General features: G+C 33.2%; 1 protein-coding gene across 15 annotated transcripts in view; it reads left to right on the top strand.

The window, feature by feature from the left end:
* Mpdz (multiple PDZ domain crumbs cell polarity complex component) overlaps window positions 1–27796 on the top strand; it is a 149903-nt gene that overhangs the window by 59808 nt on the left and 62299 nt on the right. For 13 of the 15 annotated variants that reach the window (XM_013359850.3, XM_078047642.1, XM_021728196.3 and 10 more), the window contains 11 exons: window positions 1110–1293; window positions 1995–2066; window positions 5765–5871; window positions 8751–8897; window positions 9732–9896; window positions 11671–11856; window positions 13224–13433; window positions 15686–15802; window positions 17614–17781; window positions 25893–26177; window positions 26401–26524. In XM_013359850.3, the coding sequence (XP_013215304.2) occupies window positions 1110–1293; window positions 1995–2066; window positions 5765–5871; window positions 8751–8897; window positions 9732–9896; window positions 11671–11856; window positions 13224–13433; window positions 15686–15802; window positions 17614–17781; window positions 25893–26177; window positions 26401–26524 (1765 nt within the window). The remainder of the gene's footprint in view (window positions 1–1109; window positions 1294–1994; window positions 2067–5764; window positions 5872–8750; window positions 8898–9731; window positions 9897–11670; window positions 11857–13223; window positions 13434–15685; window positions 15803–17613; window positions 17782–25892; window positions 26178–26400; window positions 26525–27796) is intronic. The other 2 variants (XM_078047644.1, XM_078047645.1) reach the window with 2 other exon arrangements.

The raw sequence follows: 27796 nt of genomic DNA, 5'->3' as shown, positions 1-27796 counted from the left end.
CGGCCAGACCATTGCTAGTAGAAGTTTCTTCAAGTTACTGGTGTAAGAACTTACTTTCATTATTTGTTTCCAGTTTTGTTGCAGGATTTCTCCATTACTATAATTTGTTAGTTTATGTAAAAACAGGAATCATCAGGGTAGGCATGGAAAAAGAAGACTAACATATACCTGTGTTCAAGTTACTGTCTTACCCAGAAAAATTATAGAAGATTTAAGGACCCCTTAGTGTGAGATGGTTATCTAGATCAACAGTCTCTAGTTTTGGTTTAAATAGCCCATTAATAAAAATATTTATCTATTTCTTCCTCAGTTTCTTTCTACCCTTCTGTATCTTCAAATATATGTTGTTATATGTTTATATATATATTTATATATAATTGATATAGACATTATATATGTGTGTATGTGTATACCAATGAGTTTTTAAAGTTTTAGAAGTTTTATTATATTCTTCCAGAAATCTCTGTAGTAAGGATACTACTTGTCTTGGAGAACTCTGATCTAGATGTTATAATTCTCAGTCATTTAGTAAACATTTGAATGCCGAATGTGGCTGCTATCATTGTGCTTAGAAAAGCATGACATTTACAGCCATTATGCAATTCAAAAGAATTATCAGTGACTTTGAATTTCAACATTTCATTTGTTTGGTCTACTTTTCCAGTTTTCATTGTGATTTTATGAATGTTTAAAAGTATGATGTTTTAGTCTATATTTATTTATATTTCCCCAAAGGTATTTGCTTTCCAGATAAATCTTTGATATGTGATCTGTTGGTTCTGTCCTCCCATGTGGGATGAATATTTACTGTGCACATAGCACTATGTTTCGGTGGTAACATTTAAAAAGGCATGTAACCTGGGCCCATCCTAAAACTCTTGGCTCATAATTTCTAGAAGTGTGACCCCAGAATCTAGATTATCCCTCCTCAAGGATTCTAGCATACCTAAGTTAATACTGGTCCTCAAGCAAGTGTTGGAATGTCATTGTCCATACCCAGTTACAGAACTACTCATTCCCCTTTCTTTTCACAGTAATAAGCAGTAAATATACATTTTATGAGTTAGCAGTACAAATCTTCATCTTTTTTCAACGTCTTGTTATCACAGGTAGATGGCACCAACCTCCAGGGTTTCACCAATCAACAAGCAGTAGAGGTGTTGCGACACACAGGTCAGACTGTGCGCCTGACCCTAATGAGGAGAGGAACCAAGCAGGAAGGGGAGCTCATATCAAGGGAGGAAATCATGAAAGATTCTGACATGTCTCTCTTTAATGCCAGTGTTAGTAAAGGTAATGCTAGGTTAATCTGCTTTTCAGTTACACATTTATATTATTCAAATATTTTTCTAATTCTAAAATGATTTCTTTTTCTTTTCCTCAACCATTTATTAAAACCAAGGATAAGAAAAGGTTTAGTAAAGTTGGAAATAAGTGGAACCACCATCCTATGCATAAACTTCATAAAGTGTATTTCTATGTTGTATTCATTTAGCTACCACTTCTCAATTGGAAATGCGCAGGCATCTGCCTTTCTGTACCTTCCTTACTTTTGGATGTCAGCATAATGTTTTCTCTTTAGGGGGAGGAATGCAGATCTACCAGGATTATTTATATGCGCCATAATGACTAAATCCCCAGCCATTCCTTGAAGGAATCACATTTAGAAATGTCATTCATGAGCTGTTTGTATATTAGTATCTCTCATTGCTAAAATCCCCAGGAAGGGTTTATTGGTAGGTGTCAGGTTGTTGGTTGGAAAATGCTGTTGTGTTACCTAACTGCAGCACTAGGCGATGGGGCTGCAGGAGAATGTTTGTCCATTTACAGGGGGACTTTCCTTTTAATATATGGTTACTGTGGAGTTTATCTTTATAAAACAGACTCTCATCTAGGGATTCAAATAAATATAGTGCCTTTAGAAAAATTCAAGTGCTTAGTTATTCAGATATTACTAATACAGATATTACTAATAAAATATTTTTATCTTTAAGAAAATTATGAAAAAGATGAAGATTCTTTATCTTTGAGGAGAAACACCAGCATATTACCAATTGAAGAAGAAGGTAAACATGGCTAAGACATTCTCATTGTGTTTTAAGAGAAGTGATTTTTTTACAAGTGAGATAAGCAATAAGGATATACTGTGCGTTAATAAAAATGTTGAAAAACCTTACGCTTGTAAATCTCTATTTATAGATATGATTAATTGCTCTCATATATTAAAACAGTTCATTTATAGCTGATTGTCTTCTTGATGAATCAGTCTGTTCTTTCTGCTACATTTTTGTTTGTTTTACCAGAAGCCTCTTGGACTCAATTGGTTATATAACATAGTTTTAATTTAATTCCTTTGCTTCTATATAGCTGAGATATCAGTACCTCAGCAAACAATAATACAATTAGGAAATATTTAAAAATAAACAAAGGAGAGTCTTTATAAATTCTTAGAATGAAGCTGTTCAATTTTGGGAGGCCATTTTTACTTCTTAATTTTTTAAGAGTTCTAAGTTTTATCATTGGGAAGTTGATCTTGGAAAGTAATTATATAGAAAAATTAAACCTTCTGAGAATTCTTTCACTGTAAGTCTAGGATCTATCGAGTTATTTAAAATGTTTTCAGAGCCCATTGTTTTAAGTTGTGATTATGCCAGTATGTTGCTTCCTTTACCTGACAGATTGCTTTAGGTGCTTTGGGACTATTCTAGGACTGAATAAAGTCCTAGAATTCCACCCTTTATTAAGACATAATACAGAGGCTTTGTAGTTCTTTAACATATCTGCTCTTTCTTTATTGCATTTCTTTTCTGCTGAAAATTTTAACTTGTTTTTATCATTTTAAAGCAATATTTGTGCTTATCAAAATATCCTGTAAGGGAGATATGCAAGATTCACACTATTTTTAAATGTATTCTGCCATTTTAACGCTAATAGGTAAAGATATTATTAAGACTAAAGTGAGTATCAAGACTAAGGAAAGGATACAAATGTTCAGAGTCTGAAACTGGAGATAGTGAGGATGGTGTGGGGTTACCTTGAAGATTCAGAACCATATATATATTTACCCTGAGGAAGCCAGCTCATGAGAAGTGCATATATTTGTGGGAAATGAGTTGGGGAGGCTGTAGACTTAAAATCAGGAGTCCCAGAGTCTTTTTTAAACAAAGTAAACAAAGCAGAAATGTTTAAGTGATTCTCATGCGTCTACTCTAATACTGTTTTTTATTTGGAGTATGAGGAGTCATTATTGCCTCTTTCACTGAAATTTTATACATTGTGTAAGTCTGGATATGTAAGTGGCTTCTCAGTAAAAACAGAGAACCAGACTTTATGGTTTTTAAAAAATCCATGAAAACTAGTCTTGGGATTATTTAAAAGTGTGAACAGAGAATTTTATCACCATAGGTTAATTGAATGAATATGAATCTGAGATTATTTTAATCAGTGAATTCTTGAATACCCACATTGACCATTCATAATCCCACTTTGCTTAAGTTCCTGCCCAGCTATGTAAACACAAGGGAATAGGAGAAAGTGGGTTGGAGGAGGTAGGACTGATCTTTCTTTCCCAGAATTTGGCTTAAACGTTCCCTGTAAATTGTGTTCACTCCTGCATAGTTATCTGTCTCAGAAATTAATTTAATTTTTAAGAGAAAACACTTATTTGGGGGGAGTAATCTCCAATCTTTGATTTTACAGTTCTGGGGATGAACCCAGGGCCACATTATGCTAGGCAAGTGCTGTGCCACTGACCTACGTGCACCTCCAGCCCTCCAGATATTTTTAAAATTATGAACTATTGGATCTAGTTTCTCAAGGTGAAAGCAGAATTGGCGTTTTAACCCAAGTTGTAACAAATCTGCAGAATATGCCTAGAGTGAGAGCTCCTGAATTCCTATTGCACAAGAGACATCTAATGAGAAATTTGAATTTTGAAACACTTTTTAAAAAACTTTTTTATGGTTGTAGGTGAAAAACATGGCTTTATTTTGTTTGTTTATATGTGGTACTAAGGATCAGATCCAGGGCTGCACTCATCATAGGCAAGCACTCTGCCACTGAGCCTCAGCCCAGCCCTTGAAACACTCTTTAAATTTTAGATTTGAATGCTGAAAGGGATAGATAGAGTACTGCCTAGTAGAGAGTTTTAAAAGACAACCTGAGAGTACTCATCTACTGGGTAAAGAGTCAGAACCATGATGATACAGAGGTGTCTCTGAAATGTGATTGTAAAGTTCTTTTTCACAAGTTTTTTTTTTTTTTTAAGTTAATCATCTTAAATAGATTTGTTTGGGTAACTTTTTTGGTGGGCTTCTTCCCTCTTTTTATTTATATATTTTTCTATTTTCTTTTTAATTGAATTATTTTTGCCAGTTAGTGAGATTCCATGCTAGTCTTTTATTTTAATGTGCAATCTCATTTTGTCATGTTTTTTTTTAATTTATATTTTCTCACTATACATTGAATTGTATATATTATTTATTAACTTGTTTTTGCTTGGCTAAGTAATAGCATACTCCTTTTCCCACTGTAGAACCAAATGAAAACAAAAAAGAAAAATTAACATAGAGGTGACAGACATGGCTTTTTACTGTAGAGTCACCAAAGGATGAAGAGGAGAATCCCAAAGCAACCCAGAGTCCTCATTCTTTTAAATATTTAAATTGGATAATGTTATGGTTAGGATTTAAAAGATATCTTTTAAAAGATTATAGTGTTGAATATGCAATGGAGCTTTTAATTAAATCTGTAAAGTATAGAAGTGAGATTACTCATCTACTGGGTAAAGAGTCTGACAAATAACAATAAATGTTGGTGAGAATGTGGAGAAAAGAGTCCACTCATACATTGTTGGTGGGACTGTGAATTAGTGCAACCACTCTGGAAAGCAGTATGGAGATTCCTCAAAAATCTAGGAATGGGATCATAATATGACCTAGCTATCCATTCCATGATATATATCCAAAAGATTTAAAATCAGCATACCTCAGTGACACAGTGACATCAACATTTATAGCAGCACAATTTAAAATAGCCAATTGATAGAACAACCTAGATTTCCTTCAACAAATGAATGTATAAGGAAAATGAGGTATATTCAATAGAATATTATTCAGCCATATAGAAGAATGACTTTTGGCATTTGCCAGTAAATGAATGGGACTGGAAACCATCATGCTAAGTGAAATAAGCCAGTCCCCAAAAGTCAAAGATCAAGTGTTTTCTCTAATATGTGAAAGGTCACCCAAAATAAGGCAGGATGGGGAATTATTAAAAGAGAAGAAAGATCAGTGGAGTAAATGAAGGGAATGAAGGGCAGGGAAGAGGGCTCGGGAAAGACAGTAGAATGAATCAGATCTAACTGTCCTATGTACATACATGAACATACCACAGTGAATCTCACCATCATGTATAACCACTAGACACTAATTTTAAAGAAAGCTGTAAGTAAATGGCAGAAAGATCAGTAAAGTAGTGGGAAAGGAACAGGGGAAAGAGGAGGGAAGAAAAGGGAAGTAATGGGGACTGAATTATAACAAATTATATTTCATGCTTTTATAATTATGTCAAAGTGAATACTAATGTTATGTATAACTAAAAAGATGAATACTATGTGTTATGTATGACTGAAAAGAACCAATTAAGTTGAAAAAAAAATGTCTGACATGGTACGACATGTTCTAATCACTGTCTCTGGAACAGAATGTTAATATGTAGAGAATTTTGTAATGTGTCACTAACTTAATTGCTTTGACTATTTCAGGGTATCAGTTGATATCAGCTGAGGCACAGGAAACAAAAGATATGCAACAAGAAGCTACCCTGCTGACAAAGTGGCAGAGGATTATGGGAATTAACTATGAAATAGTGGTAGGTTAGTTTACCCTCCCTAATATCCTAACTTGTAAATGTATTTGAACAGGAAGTTCATAGCAGTAATAGACATCATCTTCACAAGAAGTTCAAGAGAAGCAGTAAATATTCAAGGCTTTTTTAGAAGACCTAAGTGTCCTAATTTGGGTACTGAAAATTTCAACTTGGAGAAAGTTATATAGTAAATGAGGAGTGGAAATAAATGGCATGGAAGTTTTAGAATTTGTATATCATCAGTATTTTAAAACTTCTGATAATGGTGTAGATTATACACGAAGGAGGGGTTTTCTGATTCTTACAGCTGTGGTTTATAGAAAGAATCCTCTTAAAAATAAGACAGATTTATCATGTCTGTAGAGAATTGGGGAAGAACTCTTTCCCTCACCTTCTTTTTTATTTTTGTGTATTTACTTTCCTTGAAGAGGTTAATCTGTCTACTTTTCCCTACCACTTATGCCATGGTAAATATTTTATATTTATTTACATGAAGCACTTTGTATAATCTAGCCAACCTATCTCGATGTGCTATTCTAAAGGGAGGTCTAAGAAATTTGACACAAATCATTAATTTTACATGCATACCAGAAAATTTCAAGGATTTGAAAAGGAAAAGTAAAATACAAAGTTGGTTAGAATTTTTCATATTGCCAAAATGTTTATATACCTTTGAATTGGAGGAGATAAAAGGCAAATGATAATATGTAATGTTAGTAACCACTACTTAGGGACACATTGTTTCTACTGAGGAGGCACTTTGTTTCTAAGTAGTGCTCTTAATTTTTCATAATCTTTTAACATTCAGAATAATTAACAAATAAGAATTGAACTATTACAGCTGTTGCTACCTTTTATAATTGAGTCAAGGAAAAATACAATTAGGTCCAGCTCAACAGCAGTTAATTTAGCATTTCCTTTTACAGGACGGGTTAACTTAACTGGCATGCATAACTGAGCCTGCAGTTCTTTAGGTGGTAACTGAATGTTAAAGGACACCTACCCTTGATTAGACATTTCATCACAAACTCAGAAACAACACTGAACTTCTAACTGTCCTCTGTGCATATACTGTTTTGGTGGGACTTCCAGTAATCTGGCAAAGGCAAAAGTGTGCTGTGATAAAGAAACCTATATTTACTTAATTAAATTTCCTATTAGCTCCAGAACTTTGAGAGGTAAACCATCTAAGCCTGTATCTTCCTGTATAAAATAGAACTAATATCACCTGCCTTATTGATGCTTAAGTGTTCAAGAGATTATGAAAGACACCCAGATGGTGCTATCATTATATACAGAAAGAGTTACTTTTATAACTAATCTGGTATGGTTCACACATATTTTTATGGCCCCCTTTCCTACCTACCCAAACTGCACAGTCCTTGATTTCAGTCCACTATGATACCTGGAACTTTATATATACAGTATGACACCTGGATACCTTGTATCATTTAGAAATGTGATTAAATGGAAGTTTAGAGATGATATCTTAAGAATTACATGTAAATAAAACCAGTTTGTTTAAAATAAATAAGAAAGAACTAAGTTCTTTGGGCTGTGGTGAGACAACGGTAAAGGAAAAAGATCTGACTTCACTTTGTTTGCTATCTAGTTATGCAGCATACATGAAAATGTAGGAGTGGTATAGCAGAGAAAAGTCCTTGTAGGCATTATCAGTAGAGACTTGGAAGTGTTCTGAGAGGAAAAAATGCATAAATTGGATTTTCAGGGGTGAGATTTTCATCTAGCATTTTATTTCAAAGTCATATAACTTTACTTCTGATGTCGAACTTTCACCAATTACCATTAAGAATAGAGGTACTTTGGACTAGACAGGGGGAATGAAGGAAGGGGAGGAGGTATAGGTTAGGAATGATAGTATAATGAGTGAAACATTGTTGCCCTATGTGCATGCATATTTACATGACCTATTTAACCCTACATTATGTACAACTAGAAAATGAGAAGTTATACTCCATTTATGTATGATGGATCAAAATCCATTCAATGGTCATATATTACTAGTTACAACAAATTTAAAAAACAATAAAAAATTAGAAAATAAATAAATTTGATTTTCTTTCTTAGGAAAAAAAATTAAGACATAGAAAGAACTATTTGATAATGAGTTTTTTTTCAGTTTTTTATTCCTCAATTTCCTTAGCTGCAAAATAAAAGGGTTAAAGTAGATCATGTCTAGCATCCCTTCTGATTTTAATGATTATTGTGAAAATGAGTAAGTTCCTAACATTCTCCATTATTTGGTATAACTGCAAGAAATTAGAATTTCATTCCCTTGTTTTCAACTTCATTTCATTTATTAAAGATCACTGTTGTCTGTCAGTATTGCATAAAATCAAGAGTGAGGTTCGAGGGTGAGATCACTTTAGTTTAAAGTTCTATTCTCCTTGTGCAATTCTGGCCAAGGTAACCTTTCTGAACCTTATTTTCCTAACTTGGGAAACAAGGAGAGAAATTGAACCCTATTTAAAAGAAGCATATGAGACAATCTATGATATGGGGGCAGCAGGGGTTGGGGGGTAGGGGGGTTTCGGATCAGCTTTGTCCCTGGCACACAGTAGCAAGTACAGAGAGTGTGTTTTCTTTATTGTTATATGAGCTCAGGTCCTATTGTAATTTTGACTGCTTTCCATCTGCTGTCAGCATCTATGGCCAGTAAAGAGCTGGCTGCTTCCTTTTGGTCTGTTGGTTCATGAAGCCAGTAGACATCAGAACTCTTTCAAAGGCAAAGCTTTGAAGCTTTACAAGTAGGTTTTTGAAGCTTTTATGAGAAAGTTGACCATTTTGGGGTGAATACAAAATGTATGCATGAGTAGAAAAAGAAAGGAATGTTAGAATTGTAATAATTTTTATTCTTTTAGGTGGCCCACGTGAGCAAGTTTAGTGAGAATAGTGGGTTGGGAATAAGCCTGGAAGCAACAGTGGGACATCATTTTATCCGATCAGTTTTACCAGAAGGTCCTGTTGGACACAGTGGGAAACTCTTCAGTGGTGATGAGCTATTGGAAGTAAGGAGCTATACTTTTCTTTCTCTTCTTCAAATAAGATTCCAAAAAGCCTTGAAGGAGGCTTAATGTGATCTGTAAGTTCTTATTTTAAATTTCCTCTCAGAGGTTTCTTGAGAGAGATCTGCACATAAAAATCTACGCAAAGCAGAAATTTTATATCGGTGTCTGTGTTGAGTTTCAGATCTAGTTCTGTGTGGTTGTTGTTTTGTTTCAGGTACAGAGAACTATAAAAAATTTCTTTGAAACTTTTAAAATATATATCTGTTTTTTAGAATAGGTAATACATTCACATGTTTCAATACAGAATAAAAAGATAAACATTAGAAAAATCTCCATCCTGACCCCATCCACTCCATTCTCATCATCCTTTATTAGGTACCTGCTGGTATTGTTTATGTGCAGGCAGCCATATATTTTAAGGTAAATATAAGAAAATTGGAAGAGGTTCTTTCCCCCCATTTTAAAAATATACAATATATGCAATATTCTATTTTTTTCTTTACTTAAAATGTCAGGTTTTTGTAACTTCTTTTTTTTCTTTCATCCTTGGGAATATTTTCATTGACTATCCTTTTCTAGATTTCCACACTGGCAGATCAAATATGGATAAAAGTTAATGGTTTTCCTGTGAATTCTTTAGAAGATCCAATTACAGCAAAACTCTAAATTGTTTTAGGTAGTACTTCCATAGGTCTAACTACAGTTCTGGATCCAGCAGAATCACATTATCATCACCATACAAAAATGTATATTTGTATAATAAACAAACATTTTCAGAATAATATTTGCATTCTGAAATGTTTTCCTTACTTAAAGAATGTATCTTTTCTACAGGTGAATGGTATAACTTTGCTTGGGGAGAATCACCAAGATGTGGTCAATATTTTAAAAGAATTGCCTATAGAAGTGACAATGGTGTGCTGTCGTCGTACTGTGCCACCCACCTCCCAGTCAGAATTGGATAGCCTGGACCTAAGTGATATTGAACTAACAGAAAAGGTAGAAAATTTGTAAAGTGAGACTAATATGAAAATATAAATGGAAAGACTAAATGCTGTTCATGATTTTTTAACCCCCCCTCCCCTTTTTTGGCATTTGGTTTCCTTACATAATCTGTGTTTTATAGGATTGACCTTGAAGTCAAGCTTGGGTTTAAACCAGACTTTTTGATATTTACTAGCTGTGTGACCTTGAGCAAGTCACTTCATCTTTTGGAACCTCTGTTTCTTTCTCTGAAGATGTAAGGAAAGCAATAATATTAGGTTTTATTGCACACTATATATATATATTTGTATAATTTACTTTCAATATTTTTGTGAAATAGAGTTTCATATTGTCCCCATTTGCAGAAGAGAAAACTCAAATTTATGTAAATAGTGTGTGTATATAGTACACATATGGAAAAAGATACTTGTATATAACCTACCCAAGTCTGCCTGGCATACAATTACTGCTTAGTGAATAGCTGAAGTGTGGATGGATAGATAATTTTAGCATATATAGGTCTTACATACTTGCACACTCTATTTTTAAAGTATGAGGAATTTGGGCTCCTAACACATGCCAGTAATTCTCTGTGGTGTTCAGAAACTCCTATTTTCTTATCTGCTTATTCTTTTCTATTTAGATCAAAATGTCAAGCAATGAAACTAATGAGCTTTTTGGAAGATGCACAATACATTTCTAAACTGATTTTGCCTAATTTATAACCTAGACAAATTTCATTTAAGGTAATATTAGGATTTGATTTACATTATACTAAAATAGTATAATGGAATAATTTTGGAAACTTTGAAGAATAAGTGCCTAGTTTCCATATTCACATAAATGATTAATGTTAGAATAAGAAATATAATTCTAAATTATCTACTCCTCAAAGGCTAGCACTATATATATCCATGCTCTTTGTGTGTGTCTGTGTATGTGTGGTGTAAATGGGATTATCATCATAAGACAGGTAGAAAGATTTGCATCCATGGTCCTAGGTCATGTGATAATTGCTTAAAACAAAGATAGTATTCATCCTGATGAACACATATTTCTTATGTTTGATATGTTCCTGTAAAAGGACCAAGTTGGAGTAACCTTTATTTACTTTATTTTTATTGAAAAATTTTGAATTCCAGCTTCTGTGTCAGATACTTTATAAATGTTACCTCATTTAATACTCACAAATTTCTATGAAATGAGTAACTCTGAAGCCCATGCTAAGAATATTACTCAAGGTAACACAGATAGCAAATCATAGAGTCATGCTTTAAGCCCAAGCAAATCTGATTTTAAATCTAATGTTTGGCCACTGTTTACACTAGTTTTATTAATGAAATACTCAAGTACTCAAGTCAAAGTGTTTTAATCCTTATTTGCATTGAGTGTAAAACTTCTACATATATCTCTTATCTTGAATTATTCTTATTTATCATGAGAAATTATTTTGATTTAATAACAAAATAGCTCTCCTTTTTTTTTATGGCTATAGACGTGATTTGTATATTGAAAAGAAGTGAAAATCACCCACAAAAAAATTCTATAATTTTATAGGAGATCAACTAATCTTATGTTTTTAATGCCTATTGTAATTAAGTATTTCTTCCTCTTAACAGCTTTTGACATTTTGTACCTTAAATCTTAAAGGTTTCTTGATAAGCTGGTGCTTATTTGAAAATGTTTTGTTCTGGATAGATGTTGGGAATCTCCCTTTTCTTTGCAGGTGTTCATATGTGTGTCTTCTACTCTAGCTTGTGAAATAAGAGATATCTGGTCTGTTGTTCAGCCCCATGTAGATCTAGGTGAGCTTATTGGGTCATCGGAGACAGAGGAGCCAGTGGTGGCCATGACTGATGTGGGTCCTACTCCAGAGGAGGTTCAAGTACCTTTGGCCATGTGGGAGGCTGGCATTCAGCACATAGAGCTGGAGAAAGGGAGCAGAGGCCTTGGTTTTAGCATTTTAGATTATCAGGTAAATGTATTCTACCATTAACAAGTTTTAAAAAACAGTGCTATGTACTGAAAGCATATTGTTGATAGCAGAGAAGAAGAAAATAGTCATCAAAGATATTTTCTTGTTTGTAGTGAGTCTTTCAAAATAATAATTAATATGACTCATTGATTATCATAAGGGTTTCTTTTAATGTCAAATTTATTCAGCTATTTTATAATTCAGCTCTTAGGAATTTGAGGAACATGTAGAACACATTTTAGAAATATTATTGAGAGCTGGGCACAGTGGCACACATCTGTAATCCCAGTATTCAGTAAGGCTCTGAGCAACTTATCAAGACCCTGTCTCTAAATAAAAGTATAAAATAGGCTGGAGATGGGGCTCAGGGGTAAAGCACCCTGGATTCAATGCCTGATACCAAAAAAAAAATCATAGAGGCATATAGTATTTTTAAAAAATATTTTTTAGTTGTAGAGAGACACAATGCCTTTATTTTATTCATTTATTTTTTGCGGTGTCTGGTAAGTACTCTACCACTCAGCTACAACCCCAGCCCAGGGTTTTATTTTAATAATTTGAGGAATCTATTATTGTTATTTCCATGGTCTTGATGGCTCATAATTTAATGGTTAGTCATTAAGTATTAGATATTTCTTTGCTGCAAATGATAAATGTATAATTGGATATATTATGAATTCTGATATTCCAGTCATTTTACTAAATTTATGAATATGTTTAAATTGGTCAAGTGCAGCCTGCTTTGTGCTCTATACTGCATAAATGAGGAAATTGCTAAAGCCTGTCTGACAGAGCACAGCTGTTGCTTCTTATTAACACTGAACAGAAAGCTGTCTCAGATGACTAGGGAGATGTGTTCATAGAGCCTGATTCTGGAGCCTTGTTCTAATGTGGAGGTTGCTGTGTAAATGAAAACACTGCATCCTCAAATGCTTCTTTCTGTATGTTTTCATTTCAAAGGGACAGGTCAAACATTCAGACATTTCCATCCAGTGACATATTATTTAACAAATGCCATTGTTAATAATGAATATACCTGACATCTAGCCTCCAGTGATAGTTATAAAATTTGACAACTTAATCTAAAATTAAAATTATAATTTTTAAGTTATCTGTACGATTTAAGAGGTGTTTTTGGGAACACTAGCAAATGAGAATGCTTTTGTTTTAGATGAACTCTTTATGGATTCGCTAAAATGAAACAGAGATAACCTTTGCCCAGATAATTCATCAGAAATTTTTTTGTATGAGTTTTTAAAATACACTTGAAACAATAACCCATCCATTGCTAATCAGAGGGACAACCTATAAAAATTTTCTTCATTCTAAAAATGGACTGAGTTCTCTTTACTTTCCCATTCTGTCAGGATCCAGTTGATCCAGCAAGCACTGTGATTGTAATTCGTTCCTTAGTCCCTGGTGGCATTGCTGAAAAGGATGGACGACTTCTTCCTGGAGATCGCCTCATGTTTGTCAATGACATTAACTTGGAAAACAGCAGTCTTGAAGAAGCTGTGGAAGCACTGAAGGGGGCACCCTCAGGAACTGTCAGAATAGGAGTGACCAAGCCTTTACCTGTAAGAATTTGGATTCTATTGATTTATTTTTATATGTACAAGAAAAGTGGCTCACAGGTTTTCTTTTAGCCTTGGGTGTTCTCATGACTGAATCATCACTTTTGGTACTTTTCAGCAATATGGTCTTTGGCTCCATGAACATAAAAATTTAATTTGAGTTATATTTTTCAGAAAATAACGAAAGAAAAGAGCCAGGATATTCAGAAATGTATTTATAACATTACTTTGTGATTATCTTTTGACGTTTTTTATTATTAGCTATTAAGGTCATGATGAAGCAGAATCATATATTTCAAAGAAATATGGATTCAAATATTAAAATACCAATGTAGCGGGGGTACTAAAAATCAATAGCATTTGGACTGGGGATGTGGCTCAAGTGGGTAGCGTGCTTGCCTGGCATGTGCGGAGCGCTGGGTTCGATACTCAGCACCACATAAAAATAAAAAATAAAGATGTTGTGTCCACTGAAAACTAAATATATATATATATATATATATATATATATATAAAAATTCTCTCTCTCTTTAAAAAGAATTAAAAGCATTAACAACTAATAGTAGAACCTTTAATCATAGGGGAGTAAAGTAGGATCTCTGATAGAGTGGCTTAAGTTTCTTAATTATGTTGACTTCAACACTATTTGTTGTATAATTTGTTCATAATTTATTGAACAATACAAAGTGAGTTCATCAGTTTGTGGCTCTTTCTTCTGGGAGGGAATAGTTCCCATATTCTATACTGCAATATTTAAAAAACAATTTATATTGTATAAAGCAGCATGTTTTATCAGGTGTAGTAATTGTAACATGGCATTTACCATTGTACTGCAATTAAATATTAAGAGACATGATCATTATTTGTGAGGTTTTTCCATGGTATAAATATAGTTTAAATGAAAGAAAGTGCAACATATATATGCATGAATATCAATAAAGAGTTGTTGATTTTTGTGAGAGAATTTGTTCAAATAATAAGCTTTGTTATTATTTTTAAGTGTTAATTAGAATTATTCTATGTTCCAGTTTTACTCCACAAGGAATTTTGGTAATCTATGAAATGCATTTATGAAAAAATAATAGAAAAGAGGGAGGGAGAAAAGAATGAAGACTGGTAATCCAACCTAAAAATCAAATCAGGATTATAGAAATAATGGGAAAAGATCTGTACTAAAGGGAATGTGAAAATGAAAATGCACATCATGAGGCTCTATATATTTATCAAAGGTGGACCATAAATAGGCTCTGGTCTTTCTGTTTTACAAAGAGAAATGGTGAACACGACTTAATACATGTTTGTTTTTTTTTTTTTTTTTTTTGCCCTTAAAAGAAACTGTACCAGTTATTTAGAAGCAGAGTCTTCTGTTTCTAGCTAGCTCTAAAGTAAATTTCTTTCAATACAGTATTTGATATTTTGGTTTCAATATGCTCTGTAATATATGAATATATGTTTCCCAAAGTGAGTCTTAGTAAATATTAAATTCATGTTTTGGTAAAGAGGAAAAAAAGGAAGTTTTTCCCTGTAATACTTTTGCATGTGTTGCTGACACAGTTATGCAGACAAGGCCTTATCTAAATATTTTGGCCCATTTTTCAGAAATTGTTATAAAATTTTTAGGTTTTTCAGTCTGTGTGATCAAGTTAGAAGGTAATAGAACTCAAGACTGCAATTTAAGCAGACTGCACTTGAAGAGTTTTGCTTTATTTTGTCTTAAAAGCTATGCTAAATTAAAAGGCTTCACTGTAGGATTCAGCCACTTTCCCTGTCAAGTAAATTACATTCCTTAAATTAATATTCTGAGGAGATGACAGAAGTTGATCCCTCTTTTTATTGTTGTATTATTATTCTCTAATCTTTTTAAAAGTCTTAATAGCTAAAGTTTGCTTTTCAGTATTTGGCCATAATAATAGGCAGATAAGAATTACTAGAGGACTATTATAATGTAAAAATTATTGATTTTGGTAATCTTTAATAAGAAAAAATGAGAAAAAGAATAGAAATGGATTCTGATCTAACAGATGATGTTCATATAAAAATATTTTCAATTATATTTTCAAATAAAATGTTTAATAGAGATATTTGCTATATTTCATACTTATTCAATGTTGAAGTCATATGTTTATTTTAAAAACTCCCATATTTTCCTTTTCTCCTCACTTACCTTCATGTTTGTCTGCCTTCCTCCATTTTGTCCCCCTTCATTTTTCTCTGTCTTTCTCATGAACTGGTTTTCAAATATCATTCTCCTGCAGCTTTCACCTGAAGAAGGTTATGTTTCTGCTAAGGAGGATTCTTTTCTGTACCCGCCACATTCCTGCGAGGAGCAAGGGCTGGCTGACAAAGCCCTCTTCAGGGCTGACTTGGCTCTGGTTAGTGGCTACAACTTATTAAGTTCTCTTTTCAAATGCTTGTATGTCTTATTTTATCTTATAAAATATTCTGAAAAGTCTCACTATTTTCCTTGTTCAGTATTTTATGTGCACTGTGCACATCTTTGACCTAGTGCCATTTGTGGTCTTAATTTTAAAGAAGATAATTGTTTTTGTTAATATTTTGAAATTGCAAGCTCTTGAAACACCTGTTTGGAAAGTTTGCAGTATTATAGTCAATACAATAATCTCACATTTTGATATTTAACACGCTAGGGAACTTTGGCCTTGCTCTCTGTGCACAGTATCATTTAGTATGCAGTGAACTGTGTGAGTACTTAGGTATTAAATAGTACTCAGCCACAGCAAAAACAAACAAAACAAATAAATAAATAAAAATAAAAAATTATATGCAATAGGACACAAACATATCATTATCCCTGAAGTATCTTAAGAAATAACATTGTTTCTAGAGTTTACATATCTTCCTTAAACTTCATTCAAAGAATCCCAATCACAAAGTATATTAGTTCCAGTTTTATGGAGGCTTAACTAGTCTTTATGATAGAAGTAGGTGTCCTGGATCTTCTCTCTAACCAGTTATATAATCTTGGACTGGTTTTTCATCTTCTTTGGGCTCTAGTGTTTTATCTGTACAGTAATTAAGCAAATTGTAATGATCTCTCTGGGACTGTAAGGCATCAGTGATAGGTATACAACTTAGATTGAGGTATTCTTTCCTTAATGTCACTTAAAACAAATGTTTATGTACTGTAATGTATGGCACGAGGCTTAGCTAATACTATCTAGATAGTAAATACTAATTATTTACTATCTAGATTATTGTACATAATGTACATTTGTAATGGCTAAAGCTCCACATGGTGATTTGTTAATGCATTTGAACGTGTATTTAAAATAATTTTTCAGGCCTATGAAATTATATTTCAAGAGGATCACTTTGAAATGGCCCCAATGTATTTTTAAGAGCTTTTTATAAGAGTACAGCCTACTATATTGTGATAAAGCTTCTAAATTATATTAAACATGTAAGTTGGAATAAAAAATATATAGAAAAATGGGATTTTGCCATTGAGATAACCAGAAAATGCTGGAAATACAAGAAAAGGGTCAGTTCTTAGGTCTACTATAGAAGATTGTAATAGGATTTTTAGATAATGTGTGATGAAATTTTCTATCTCATTCTATGTGAGCTTTCTAATAGAAGTTCATAACTTAAAGCTTCACTAATCATATCATTATTAGACCCCTTATTTGTTGTATAATTTTAGCATGACATCTCAGATGTTCTCTGGTTTCTATGACTTGAATGTATTTAAAGTTTAACTAAAGATAATTTAAAATATATGTTTATGGTGAGTTTACAAATAGATAATTGCATGGCTACCTTTTTGAACAGCAGTTTATTTTAGTTGAATAGAAGACATGTCCTCATTCATTTTATTATAAAATGATAAGAGTTTGTCAGGTGAACTGGAAAAAAGTAAACACTTTCCATGACTAATGGAGCTATTTAAACTTAGAATTGATCCAGATCCTTTATTAATTGTAACCTTTGGCTCTATTATTGAGGAAATGAAGCAGCTGTGGGTTCCAGCACCCTTTGCTACAGGTGAGCAATTTGCTCTTGTGCTGCATTAGGTAAAGTACTATATAGTCAGTTTCTGACATGCTGAAGAGAATGTGGAGCAGGATAGACTGAAGAAAGATGCCAGTATGCCTTTGTGTTTCAAGTGGAGACCTCAGTGCTAGAACAGAATTCCCAACTGATGGTATTGTTTGATTCCTAGGTGGACACACATGGTGCTGAATTGGTAGATGAATCCACATTTCAGTCTCAGTACTCTCCTGATAATGACAGTGTCTACTCTACCCAAGCCTCTGTTTTATCTCTTCATGGCAGTGCTTGCAGTGATGGTCTGAACTATGGTTCCTCTCTGCCGTCATCTCCTCCCAAGGTACTGAGAAAATGTCATTTATTTTTGAGAAAGCTTTGTGAATACCTTTCCAGAGGTCAGGGATGATGGGGACTTGTAGGAGTAGCATATTAGAAACATTTTCTTTCTTTAGTCATGGATTACCTATCAGATTAAACTACACTTTAATTTAGCTAGTGTTAATTGTATAGCTTTCAGACTATAAAGGGCTATTTAATTCTAGTGTTTCTAGGACAGTGGTAGACATAAATGTTCAGAACTTTTAGGATTTTCATATCAGAAAGAAAATTTAATGAAATACATTTATTAGATTGTGTTTTTAGTGGTGTCTATGGTTACTTCTTAGTGTTACTTTTTACTAATTTTATTGAGAGGCTTGGAGATAGGGAGAAAAGACTATAGAATTGCTGAAAAGGATAGATCTCACTGTTGCCAAAATTACTAGCAGTGTCTATTTTGGAAAAATTACAAGATTGACTTTATATTTTTTAATGATTTAAAAACTTTTATGCAAAGTTGGATAGTAAAATATTTCTTACGTTAATTTAGCATTTGCTAGCTTAGACTAAATGCTACATTTTTATATAAAATAATGCAAAACTATAAAAATCACAGCGAATGACAAAGTATGTATATATCAGTATATGTAATTGAAGGGTCTAGTTACTGTTGGACTATCTGTGCCATCTATATTTTAGAAATAAATAATTGACATAAATGCCCCAGTTCTATTGATTTTCTTGGTTATATATGCTATAATTTTCCGTGAAGTAGCATTTTAAAACCCATTCAATATTGAGTGAAAAAATGGTGTGTTACAACATTTTCATTTTGTTTTCTTCATTATTGGTGAGATTGAATACTTTTCCATATATTGGCCATTTGGTTATTACTTTTTATCAATGATCTCTTCAATTATTTTGATTACTTATCTGTTTATTTGTTGAAGTTTTTATTTTATGGAAATTGATGCATAAACAATATATATTTTTATGAGTAGGTGTATACATGTGTGTTGGAAACTTAAAAATGTGTGAGCATGATACTTCCTAACTTCAGGAAAGGAGTTACCTTTGGAGAAAAAGATGAAGCATAGAAATACAGTTGTACTTACAATATATCATTTTAAGAAAAAAGTAATTAAAGAACATATGGAAAAATGTATCTATTTAATCTGGGCAAAGAGTTCATTTATGGATATATATTGTTTATTTTTCTATGCTGGAATTATACCATACTTATAAATTGGATTCAGTGGAAAGAGATCTCATATATGAATAAGTTGGAAAGTAGGATTTTCAGTTTCCTCCTTTCCTGATTAACAAGTAATTTTTTTGGCCAGAACATTTTGAAAGCATTTTCTTTTATGTTCAAGGTGCACCTGTTATCCTTTCAAATGATGCTGGGCAATCTCCTTGAATTGGTTTGTAAGGTATAATCTTGAGTGGAGCAGCTGCTCCTCTCCTAGCACACCTGAGACTGTCTGGCTGCCTCCTGTCTGGAATGTGTTCAGCCTTTACTGGCCTCAGGGCTGGAAGCTGAATTCATCTCCTAATGGAATCTCCTAATCCATAGCATAGCATACTTCTTCTTGCCAGTGGGACAGATTGCATTGTTTAACTTAGTAATTGTTACTTAAAGGGATTACACAATCTGCATACTGAGAAGCATACATTTTACAGGGTGAATGCTGGCTGTATGCAGCACAACATATTGGCTTACTGACGTCTGTTTGCCTCCTCTTTTTCTTTTCTTTTTTTCTCCCTAAGCAGTTTACTCTTTTGTTGAAGCAAATTTTGGCAAGCTGGCCTAACAAGTGAAATATTTAAACTACAAAACAACAAAGAAGACATTAATGAGGGTGTTCTAAAACACATTGTGAAACTCCTGTGTGCTTTCAGTGTTTTTAGAAAGTAGAACTGTTCTTGTAAATCTCTGAAACTCTGGTTTTTTTTTTTCCTCTATGCCTTTTTTAGTACCTTGATTTACTAGAAAAAATTTATGTGATTAAGAATTTATATAATGCATTTTTTCTGTTTTTTTTGCACTAAATTTATTTTTAAAAACAAAATGGTGATTTGTCATGCAATTTAGAATTCACTATTTTTCTTTTAAAAAAAGTGAGCTTACTTTTTAATAAAATGAAATCATTTAGTATATATGATTGTTTAAATATACATGATTTTATACTGTAATAACCATAAAGTATATATGGATATTTAAGAAAAACAAAGATACCTCCATACTGATTTGAAGGAAGGATAGAGTGTAAGGATCTCAGTCATTCCTCAGATTTTTGTGGTAATCTTGTGATCTTCAATGGTGATTGGAAATAGACATGTCATTTTACCTGTCCTCTCCTTGATGAGAGATCTTTCCACCCTGGTCAGGTATCCTACCAGAAGTTTAAAGAGCTGACCACCAGAGCATGGACATACCATTCAGAGCAGAGTTGAGGACTGAGCAGCAGCTTAAGCACCTAAGGGCCACAGCCATAACTTGTTCCTGTTCACAGAAGCCTTCCATTAGGGGTCTATTCTGTTTTGTCTTTTGGAAGGAATATGTGTTTGCTTCATTGATGAATTATCATGTAAGGATTTACATATACCCATTTCATGGCATTCAAATTCATTAGAGGTAGTTGATTGAAATATGTTATTTTAAAGGCAACATGGTTGAAGCCATTGGTTTTTTCCCTTTCTCATTGTTATGGGTTTTGATTTTTTATTAATCTTTCAATTTCCCTTTTCTTGTTACCTCCAAAGACATGATAAAATGCAAAAATAATTGTTTTCCAAACTTAAATATTCATAGACTTCTTTAAAAGTTTCACATGGTTTCTCAGAAGATGCTTTATATTTTTTCCTATTTTGACTTGAAAATACAACCAACAAAGATTTAATAGCTGTATATTGAGTCTCTGTTTGTACTCCTTGTCATGCCCCATTCTCTGCCCTGTAATGTACATTCATACTTTCAGTCTCTCATTTCGGACAGGAAAAAACTGATATGGTACATGTTCTTCATTCCAGAATATTGGTTTTACCAATTAGTCCTGTGATTTCTAGTGCAGGTTGAAGTTGGTGTCTGTCAAGATAGAAATCTTTTTTTGAACCTCACACACCAAACACAAATAGTAGATTCCTTTTGATTAAATTTTTTTTTTAAAAAAACTGTATATTACCATAGATCTCCACATAGTGTCATTCTCCAATGCTAAAATTTGTTGCCTTCACATCTTGTTTAGAATGTTAATCCTGTTTCTTAATTATTTTGGTTTTAGAGAAAAGGTTTGAATAAAAAATAAATAAATCACTCTAGTCAAAATAGTAGGAGTAATTATGAAAGTCTTAGTGACAAAATTGCAGTCTCTCAAAGGTATAAAAGATGTTGTCTTTTCCTATAATAGGAAAAGAACAAGAATGTATCAAGTAGAGGCATATATTAATACAGGTTTTTAGAAAAGTTCAGTTTAGATACCAAGTTGCATTGGAAAATCATAGAGTTATTTTTGGACATTTTATGGGGGAAGAAATATTTTTCTTTTAGATCCATAATTCTTTTAAAAATAAAACTCTGGTCGTTCAGCAACCAGAAATGTTTCTGAAGTAGGCGTATGTTGTCTACTGTGTTGATTAGCTATTTCTTTTCTGTATGTCTGTGTTAATTCCTTCATGAATAATGCATGGAAATTTCTGCTGCACGATTTTCAGTAAACCTCAGCTCACAAGGGTGGCTTGACCTCTTTTTCTGATGAAAAGCGATTTTGAATTGTTCTTTTTCTTTGAGGCGTGGGTGAGATGATTTACTGAAAATTATTATAATTAATTTAGTAATACTGAAACTAACCAGTCCTTTAGTAAGCACATTGTTATTTTTCATGAGAATAAATAAAATAAAGTTGGGTGGATGAGCCAACAGGTTATTGTTCAGATTCTGATTGGAGAATGTTATTTTACTATTATTTGTTCCTGAAGATTCTAAATATATTAATTGCTTGCATGATAGAACTACTCTGTTGATTCTTTTGTGTCAGAAATATTTGATAATTATAGAGAAATGATAACTTGTATTGAAGAAGATAAGTATAAGAATTTGTGTTGGAGCTATTAAACTAATCAAAGAGAGAGCCATCTCTTATACTATATCTGAAATAAGTTGCAGATGGTTAAAATCTAAAAATAAATTATATAAATACAAGGAAAATACCAGAAAACATTTCATTTACATTGTGTCAAGGAGATATTTATGATATTTATGAAGCTATATATAAAACCTAGAAGCACAAAAATATCAACAAATTTGATTACACAAAGAATTTATCTTTGTAATGACATAAATATTACCTATACAAACTTAGGGGACAAGTAACTGGGATAATATTTGTAGTATATATCACAAAGATTTTATATTCAGAAAAGGTCAAGAATAAGTGAAAATCTGTTGATTAAAAAGCTGGAGGAAGGACATGAAGAAAATGTTCACAGAAGATGTATAAATGATATGATCTTGCTAATTGTCAGAGGCATGCATAATAAAACACTGCTGAATATATTTCTGACCGATCGGATTACCAAACTGATCTAGAGTTGGAAAGATTAATAGATATTCACATATTCTTTTTTTGTGGAAGAAAATGGAAGATAGTCTAGCAATAAATAGCAGTATTTTAAGTGTGCATATAATTTGACCCACTACTCCAGTTCTGTAGTTTATAGGAAACGCATTATCACACATGTGTATAAAGTTGCATAATATAAATAAATAACTGTAAAAACTAATAGTTATTGGGTAATTTCTGTTGGGCCTGTACTTTGTGGTAATTAATGGTCTGTTCTAACAGAACAGATAATATGGGTTCTGTTGTTTTCCTTTATTAGTAGGCCAGGGAACCAGGGCTGTTTTAGTCAGTTTTTTCACTTCTGTGACCAAAAGACCTGGTAACAACACTTAGAGAATATGTTTATTTGGGGGCCTGTAGTTTTGGAGGTCTTAATCCACAGATGGCTGACTTCATTCTTTGGGACCTATGTTGAGGCAGAACATTATGGTGGAAGAGTGTGGTAGAGGAAAGTAGCTCAGGACATCACAGCAGGAAGGGAAGAGAGAGAGGGAGAGAGAGAGGGAGGGAGGGAGACAGAGAGGGAGGGAGAGAGGGGGGAAGGAAAGAGAGGGGGGGAGGGAGGGGGAAGGGAGAGAGATCTTCACCAAGACAAAATATAAACTCCAAAGGCATATTCCTGAGGGCCTACATCCTCCAGCCACATCTTACCTACCTGCTGTTACTACCCAGTTAATCCCTGTCAGGGATTGAGGCACTGACTAGGGTAGTGCTCTCATAATCCGATCATTTCACCTCTAGAGTTTCTTACATTGTTTAACACATACACTTTTGTCAGACACCTTATATTTCAACCTCAAAAAGGATATAGAGTGTTTAACTTTCCAAACTCAGTTAACCAGATGTGGAGCTAGAATTTGAATTCAGGTAGCCTGGCTCCAAAGTGTACACTCCAGTGCCTTTCATATTTAGGAATAATTGATAGCCATAAAACACTGGAGTTGACTTTTTCCTTTTTTGAAGTGACGTGGACATTTCTTACATTGAGATGTGAATATACTGGGGATTAAAAAGGAACAAGTTAAAAATGCCACATAATGTATGGTTCTGTTTAAGTTTTAAAAATGTATGTATATATCAACTTCAATGTGTGTGTATCTGTGTACGCGTATGTATGTATTATGCAGATGGATAAAAATATGATCAAACAACTAAGTGATGCCAGCCATTTTTACTGGAGAAGGTAATAGAGTACCTGGTAAGAAGGAAGACTTTTGTGTTCATACACAGTGTATGTCTGTAAGGCTTGAATCTTTTCTTTCTTTTTTTTTTTTTTTTTTACCTGCAAATGCCATAATTTTAGTCTCTTTTAATGCTGAGTAATATTCCATTATCTATATATACCATAGTTTCTTTATCCATTCATCTATTGTGGGCATCTAGGTTGCTTCTACAGTTTAGCAATTGTGAATCTCCTAACAGTTTTCTTTTTTATTATTATTATTTTATTTGTTTTAATTAGTTATACATGACTGTAGAATGCATTTATGTACTTTGATATATCATACATAGAAGGGATATAATTTCATATAGGTTATGTAGTCACATATATACATACAGGAATAATGTCTGTTTCATTCTATTATCTTTTCTATCCCCCTATCCCCTCATCTCCCCTCCCATCAATTCCCTCTACCTAATCTAAGGTAACACCATTTTTCCCTAGTGCCCCTTACCTTATTGTGAATTAGCACCTGCATATTAGACAAAATATTCGGTGTTTGGTTTTGTGGGATTGGCTTATTTCTCTTAACATGATATTTTTCAATTCCAACCATTTACTGGCGAATGCTTCTTTAAAGCTGAGTAATATTCCATTGAGTATATTTACCACATTTTCTTTATCCATTCATTTACTGAGGGACACCTTGGTTCCATAGTCTAGCTATTATGAATTGAGCTGCTATAAACATTGATGAAGCTGCGTCACTATAGTAAGCTGATTTTAAGTCCAAGGAGTGGGATAACTGGGTCAAATAGTAACTCCATTCCCAGTTTTCTGAGGAATCTCCATACTGCTTTCCATAGTGGTTGTACCAGTTTGCGGTCCTACCAGCAGTGTATGAGCATACCTTTTCCCCAACATCCTTGCCAACATTTATTGTTGCCTGTATTCTTGATGATTGCCATTCTGACTGGAGCGAGATGAAATCTTAGAGTAGCTTTGATTCACATTTCTCTAATTACTAGAGATGTTTAACACTTTTTCATATATTTGTTGAACAATTTATTTCTTCTGTGAACTTATTTATTATAATTAGGTATATATGATAGCAGAATGCATTTTGATTCATCATATACAGTTGTAGCACAACTTTTCATTTCTCTGGTTGTACATGATAGAGCATCACACCATATGTGCAGTTATATATGTACCTAGGGTAATGATGTACATCTCATTCCACCATCTTTCCTGCCCCCATAAAGCTTGAATCTTACATGGTTATGTGCTCATCATATGCTGCTTTTGTACTTTAAAAATATAAATCAAAGAATTGAAGGGAAAACTGATGTGTTTATTCAGCAGCAATTCAGGAAGTAATTGCTTGCCCAAAGCATGTAAGTGATACAACATATCTGCTGTAAGTAGATTACATGTATTTATACAGATCTATAGAATTTGAATTTCAGAGAATTATAGAAATTGCCTAATATATAGCCAAGAGCGATTCTGTGCTAATAACAGAGCCTAGATTAAACCTACACTTTATGACCACTCAGATTAATATTCCTTCTATTAAATATTGAAGAATATTTATATAAATTTTCCCTATAATAATCCAAGTTGCAAGCCTTTCTTTTCTTCTCCATAAATACCTATAAATTCAAGTCAAAATAATTTTCTCTTGGAGGTTCATGAATCCAAATCAATTAATGTTATAGTTTGCATGCATTCATTTCAATAAGTAGATCTTCACTGGAAATGAACTACACTTTAAATGAGATTAGATGCTAAGCTATTTGCTTCTCTATGTGAAGTCAGAATAATATTATTTATGGATAGAACATAATATTCTACCTAAATGATCCTATGTATGGTATATTGTACAAGGGTAATTCAGAATAGGAGATGTGTGATTTGCAGTAAATTTATTCAAAAGTATTTATGAAAATAAAGGCAGAAAATTATGCTAAGTGAAATATTTGTTAATGCATATCTCTATCTATCTATCTATCTATCTATTTTTTGTGTGTGTGTGTGTGATACTGGGGATTAAACCCACTGGCAAGCAATTACTAAGCTATATCCCCAGCCCTTTTATTTTGAGTTAGGGTCTTGCTAAATTGCCCATGCTGGCCTTGAACTTGCTATCCTCCTGTCTCAGCCTATTCAGCCCCCCAATAGCTAGTTAATACAGGTATGTATCATTGCACCAGCATTGTTAACACTCTTTAAGTAATGAATACTTGTGATTTATTTTTCACTAAATAGTTGCTAATGAAGCAGTGTTATAAAATAAATTGATTTAATTCTGGTCACGAGTTTTAATATTTTTTCTTTCATTTTCAGGATATAACTGAAAATTCTTCTGATCCAATAATTGATCTGCATATGTCTTTGGAAGAACTATATGCCCAGAATCTCCTCCAAAGACAGGATGAGAATTCATCTTCAGTAGACTTGAGCTTGGGGCCTCCTTCTGGCTTTAACACAAGTGATTATACACCTGCAAATTCTACTGAACAACAATATGAATGTGAAAACACAATAGCTTGGACTGAATCTCATTTACCAAGTGAAGTTATATCAAGAACAGAACTTACTTCTCCTGTGCTGTCTGATTCAACTGGAAAGGTAATATTTTAAAGGTTGTGGTCTGTGCATCATAGTGAGGTAGGGGATAGTGGAGAGTTAGAGTTCTGGCTAATCCATCTTTTGGAATGAGGCTCCTCTGACACATGCCCTGAGGCAACCTCTGATCTTGTTTTTCTTGCTGAAAAACAGAACTAAAGATGTGTAGTGTTGAAATCATGCTCCAAAGTCTAGTTTTCATGTGACTTGCATTATTTTTTTTCAGGGCTCTGAGTACTTAATTGAACAGAGTTCCCTGGCCTCCAATGTAGAGTGTATCATGCTACAAAATTCATCCAAAGAATCTTTTGAAAGGACTATTACTATAGCGAAAGGCAATTCTAGTCTCGGTAAGTTCCGCATTTACACATACATCCCTACTCTTCCAACTCCTTTGACAAAGGGAAATATTGAACATGGTAGGTTTCAACATTTTTTGTTGTTGTTGCTGTAAATAAGAAAATATATGTTAGAAAATGTCTTATAATTTTATGTGTTTTCTTTTTATGTACTCATTATTTTTCCTTAAATGGTTAACAGGTTTGTTTATTTCATACTAGCTTAAATCTCTCATTTACTTAATTAATTCAGAGTATTCAAAAGCTTCATTTACATTCAAGTAAAAAATATATGAATTGTTTGTGTATGAAACAGCAAATCAGAAAAGGAATTCTTAGAAAATGAAAAGTCAGCAATTTGGAATTCTAAATTCTTTGGAAAAGGAAATTATTAGTCTCTTTGAGTGTTACCAGTTACACATAAGTCATTTTGTATTTAATTTCTTTCATTCACTGAAATAAAGACTAAAGACAGGCAGGTGTACCACTACCAAAATATAAATGCAAATTATTCAATAATACCTTCCAGGTGGCAGGATTTTTAAGTCCTCTGTTACCCATAAATTTTTTCTGCTAGTTAATGATCACATACCCTCTGAATTGAGCAAGGAAGACTTCCTGTGGAAATAAATCCCAATTACAGTAGCTAAAATTGAGTCTGTACAGAACACATTTGTTCTCTTACTGAGTGAAGCAGTCATGTGACTTAGCCCTGTTCCTGTTGATTCGTCTTGATAAACAGAATGATAGATTAGTTGCCCTGAATGTCCAAATGCCCAAGACTCCAGTTATTTCACTAAAAACCCTGTTTCTTTTATAAAGTACCAACACTCCTTACATTAGTATCTTATGGCAGGGTCTTGTTTCCTGGTTAAATTTGAGAATTAGCAGAGGAATCTGTAAGTACTTTTTTGGTGAGTGAAATTCCAGTCTCTATCTCCTTGATTTTGTTCTGTTTGGTGATGGCTGAGTACTACTAACAGCAAGTAAATAAAGAATTGTAGCACAGATGTTTCTGCTTTGTTGTGCTCCAGGCATATACATATACATGTGTATGTATGTGGGGGGTGGGGGTATGTGTGTTTGTGTGTGGGTGTGTGTTTGTGTGTGGGTGTGTAAATGCATATGTACATGTATGTATGTACACATACATATAGAGAGAGGTAGAGGAAACATTACTAAAACCTGTTTGCTTAGGGTTAAGTATGTGAGATGGCTGGTAAAGTAAACAGAAGCTGAAAGAATGATAGGTGGACAGCATATGTGGAGGGCACAGGACTTCTG

This window comes from Ictidomys tridecemlineatus, chromosome 4 (genome assembly GCF_052094955.1).
Source record: "Ictidomys tridecemlineatus isolate mIctTri1 chromosome 4, mIctTri1.hap1, whole genome shotgun sequence".
Classification (NCBI taxonomy): domain Eukaryota; kingdom Metazoa; phylum Chordata; class Mammalia; order Rodentia; family Sciuridae; genus Ictidomys; species Ictidomys tridecemlineatus.
The sequence above is the reverse complement of the archived record's forward strand: the minus strand, read 5'-3'. Positions and strand labels throughout refer to the sequence as shown.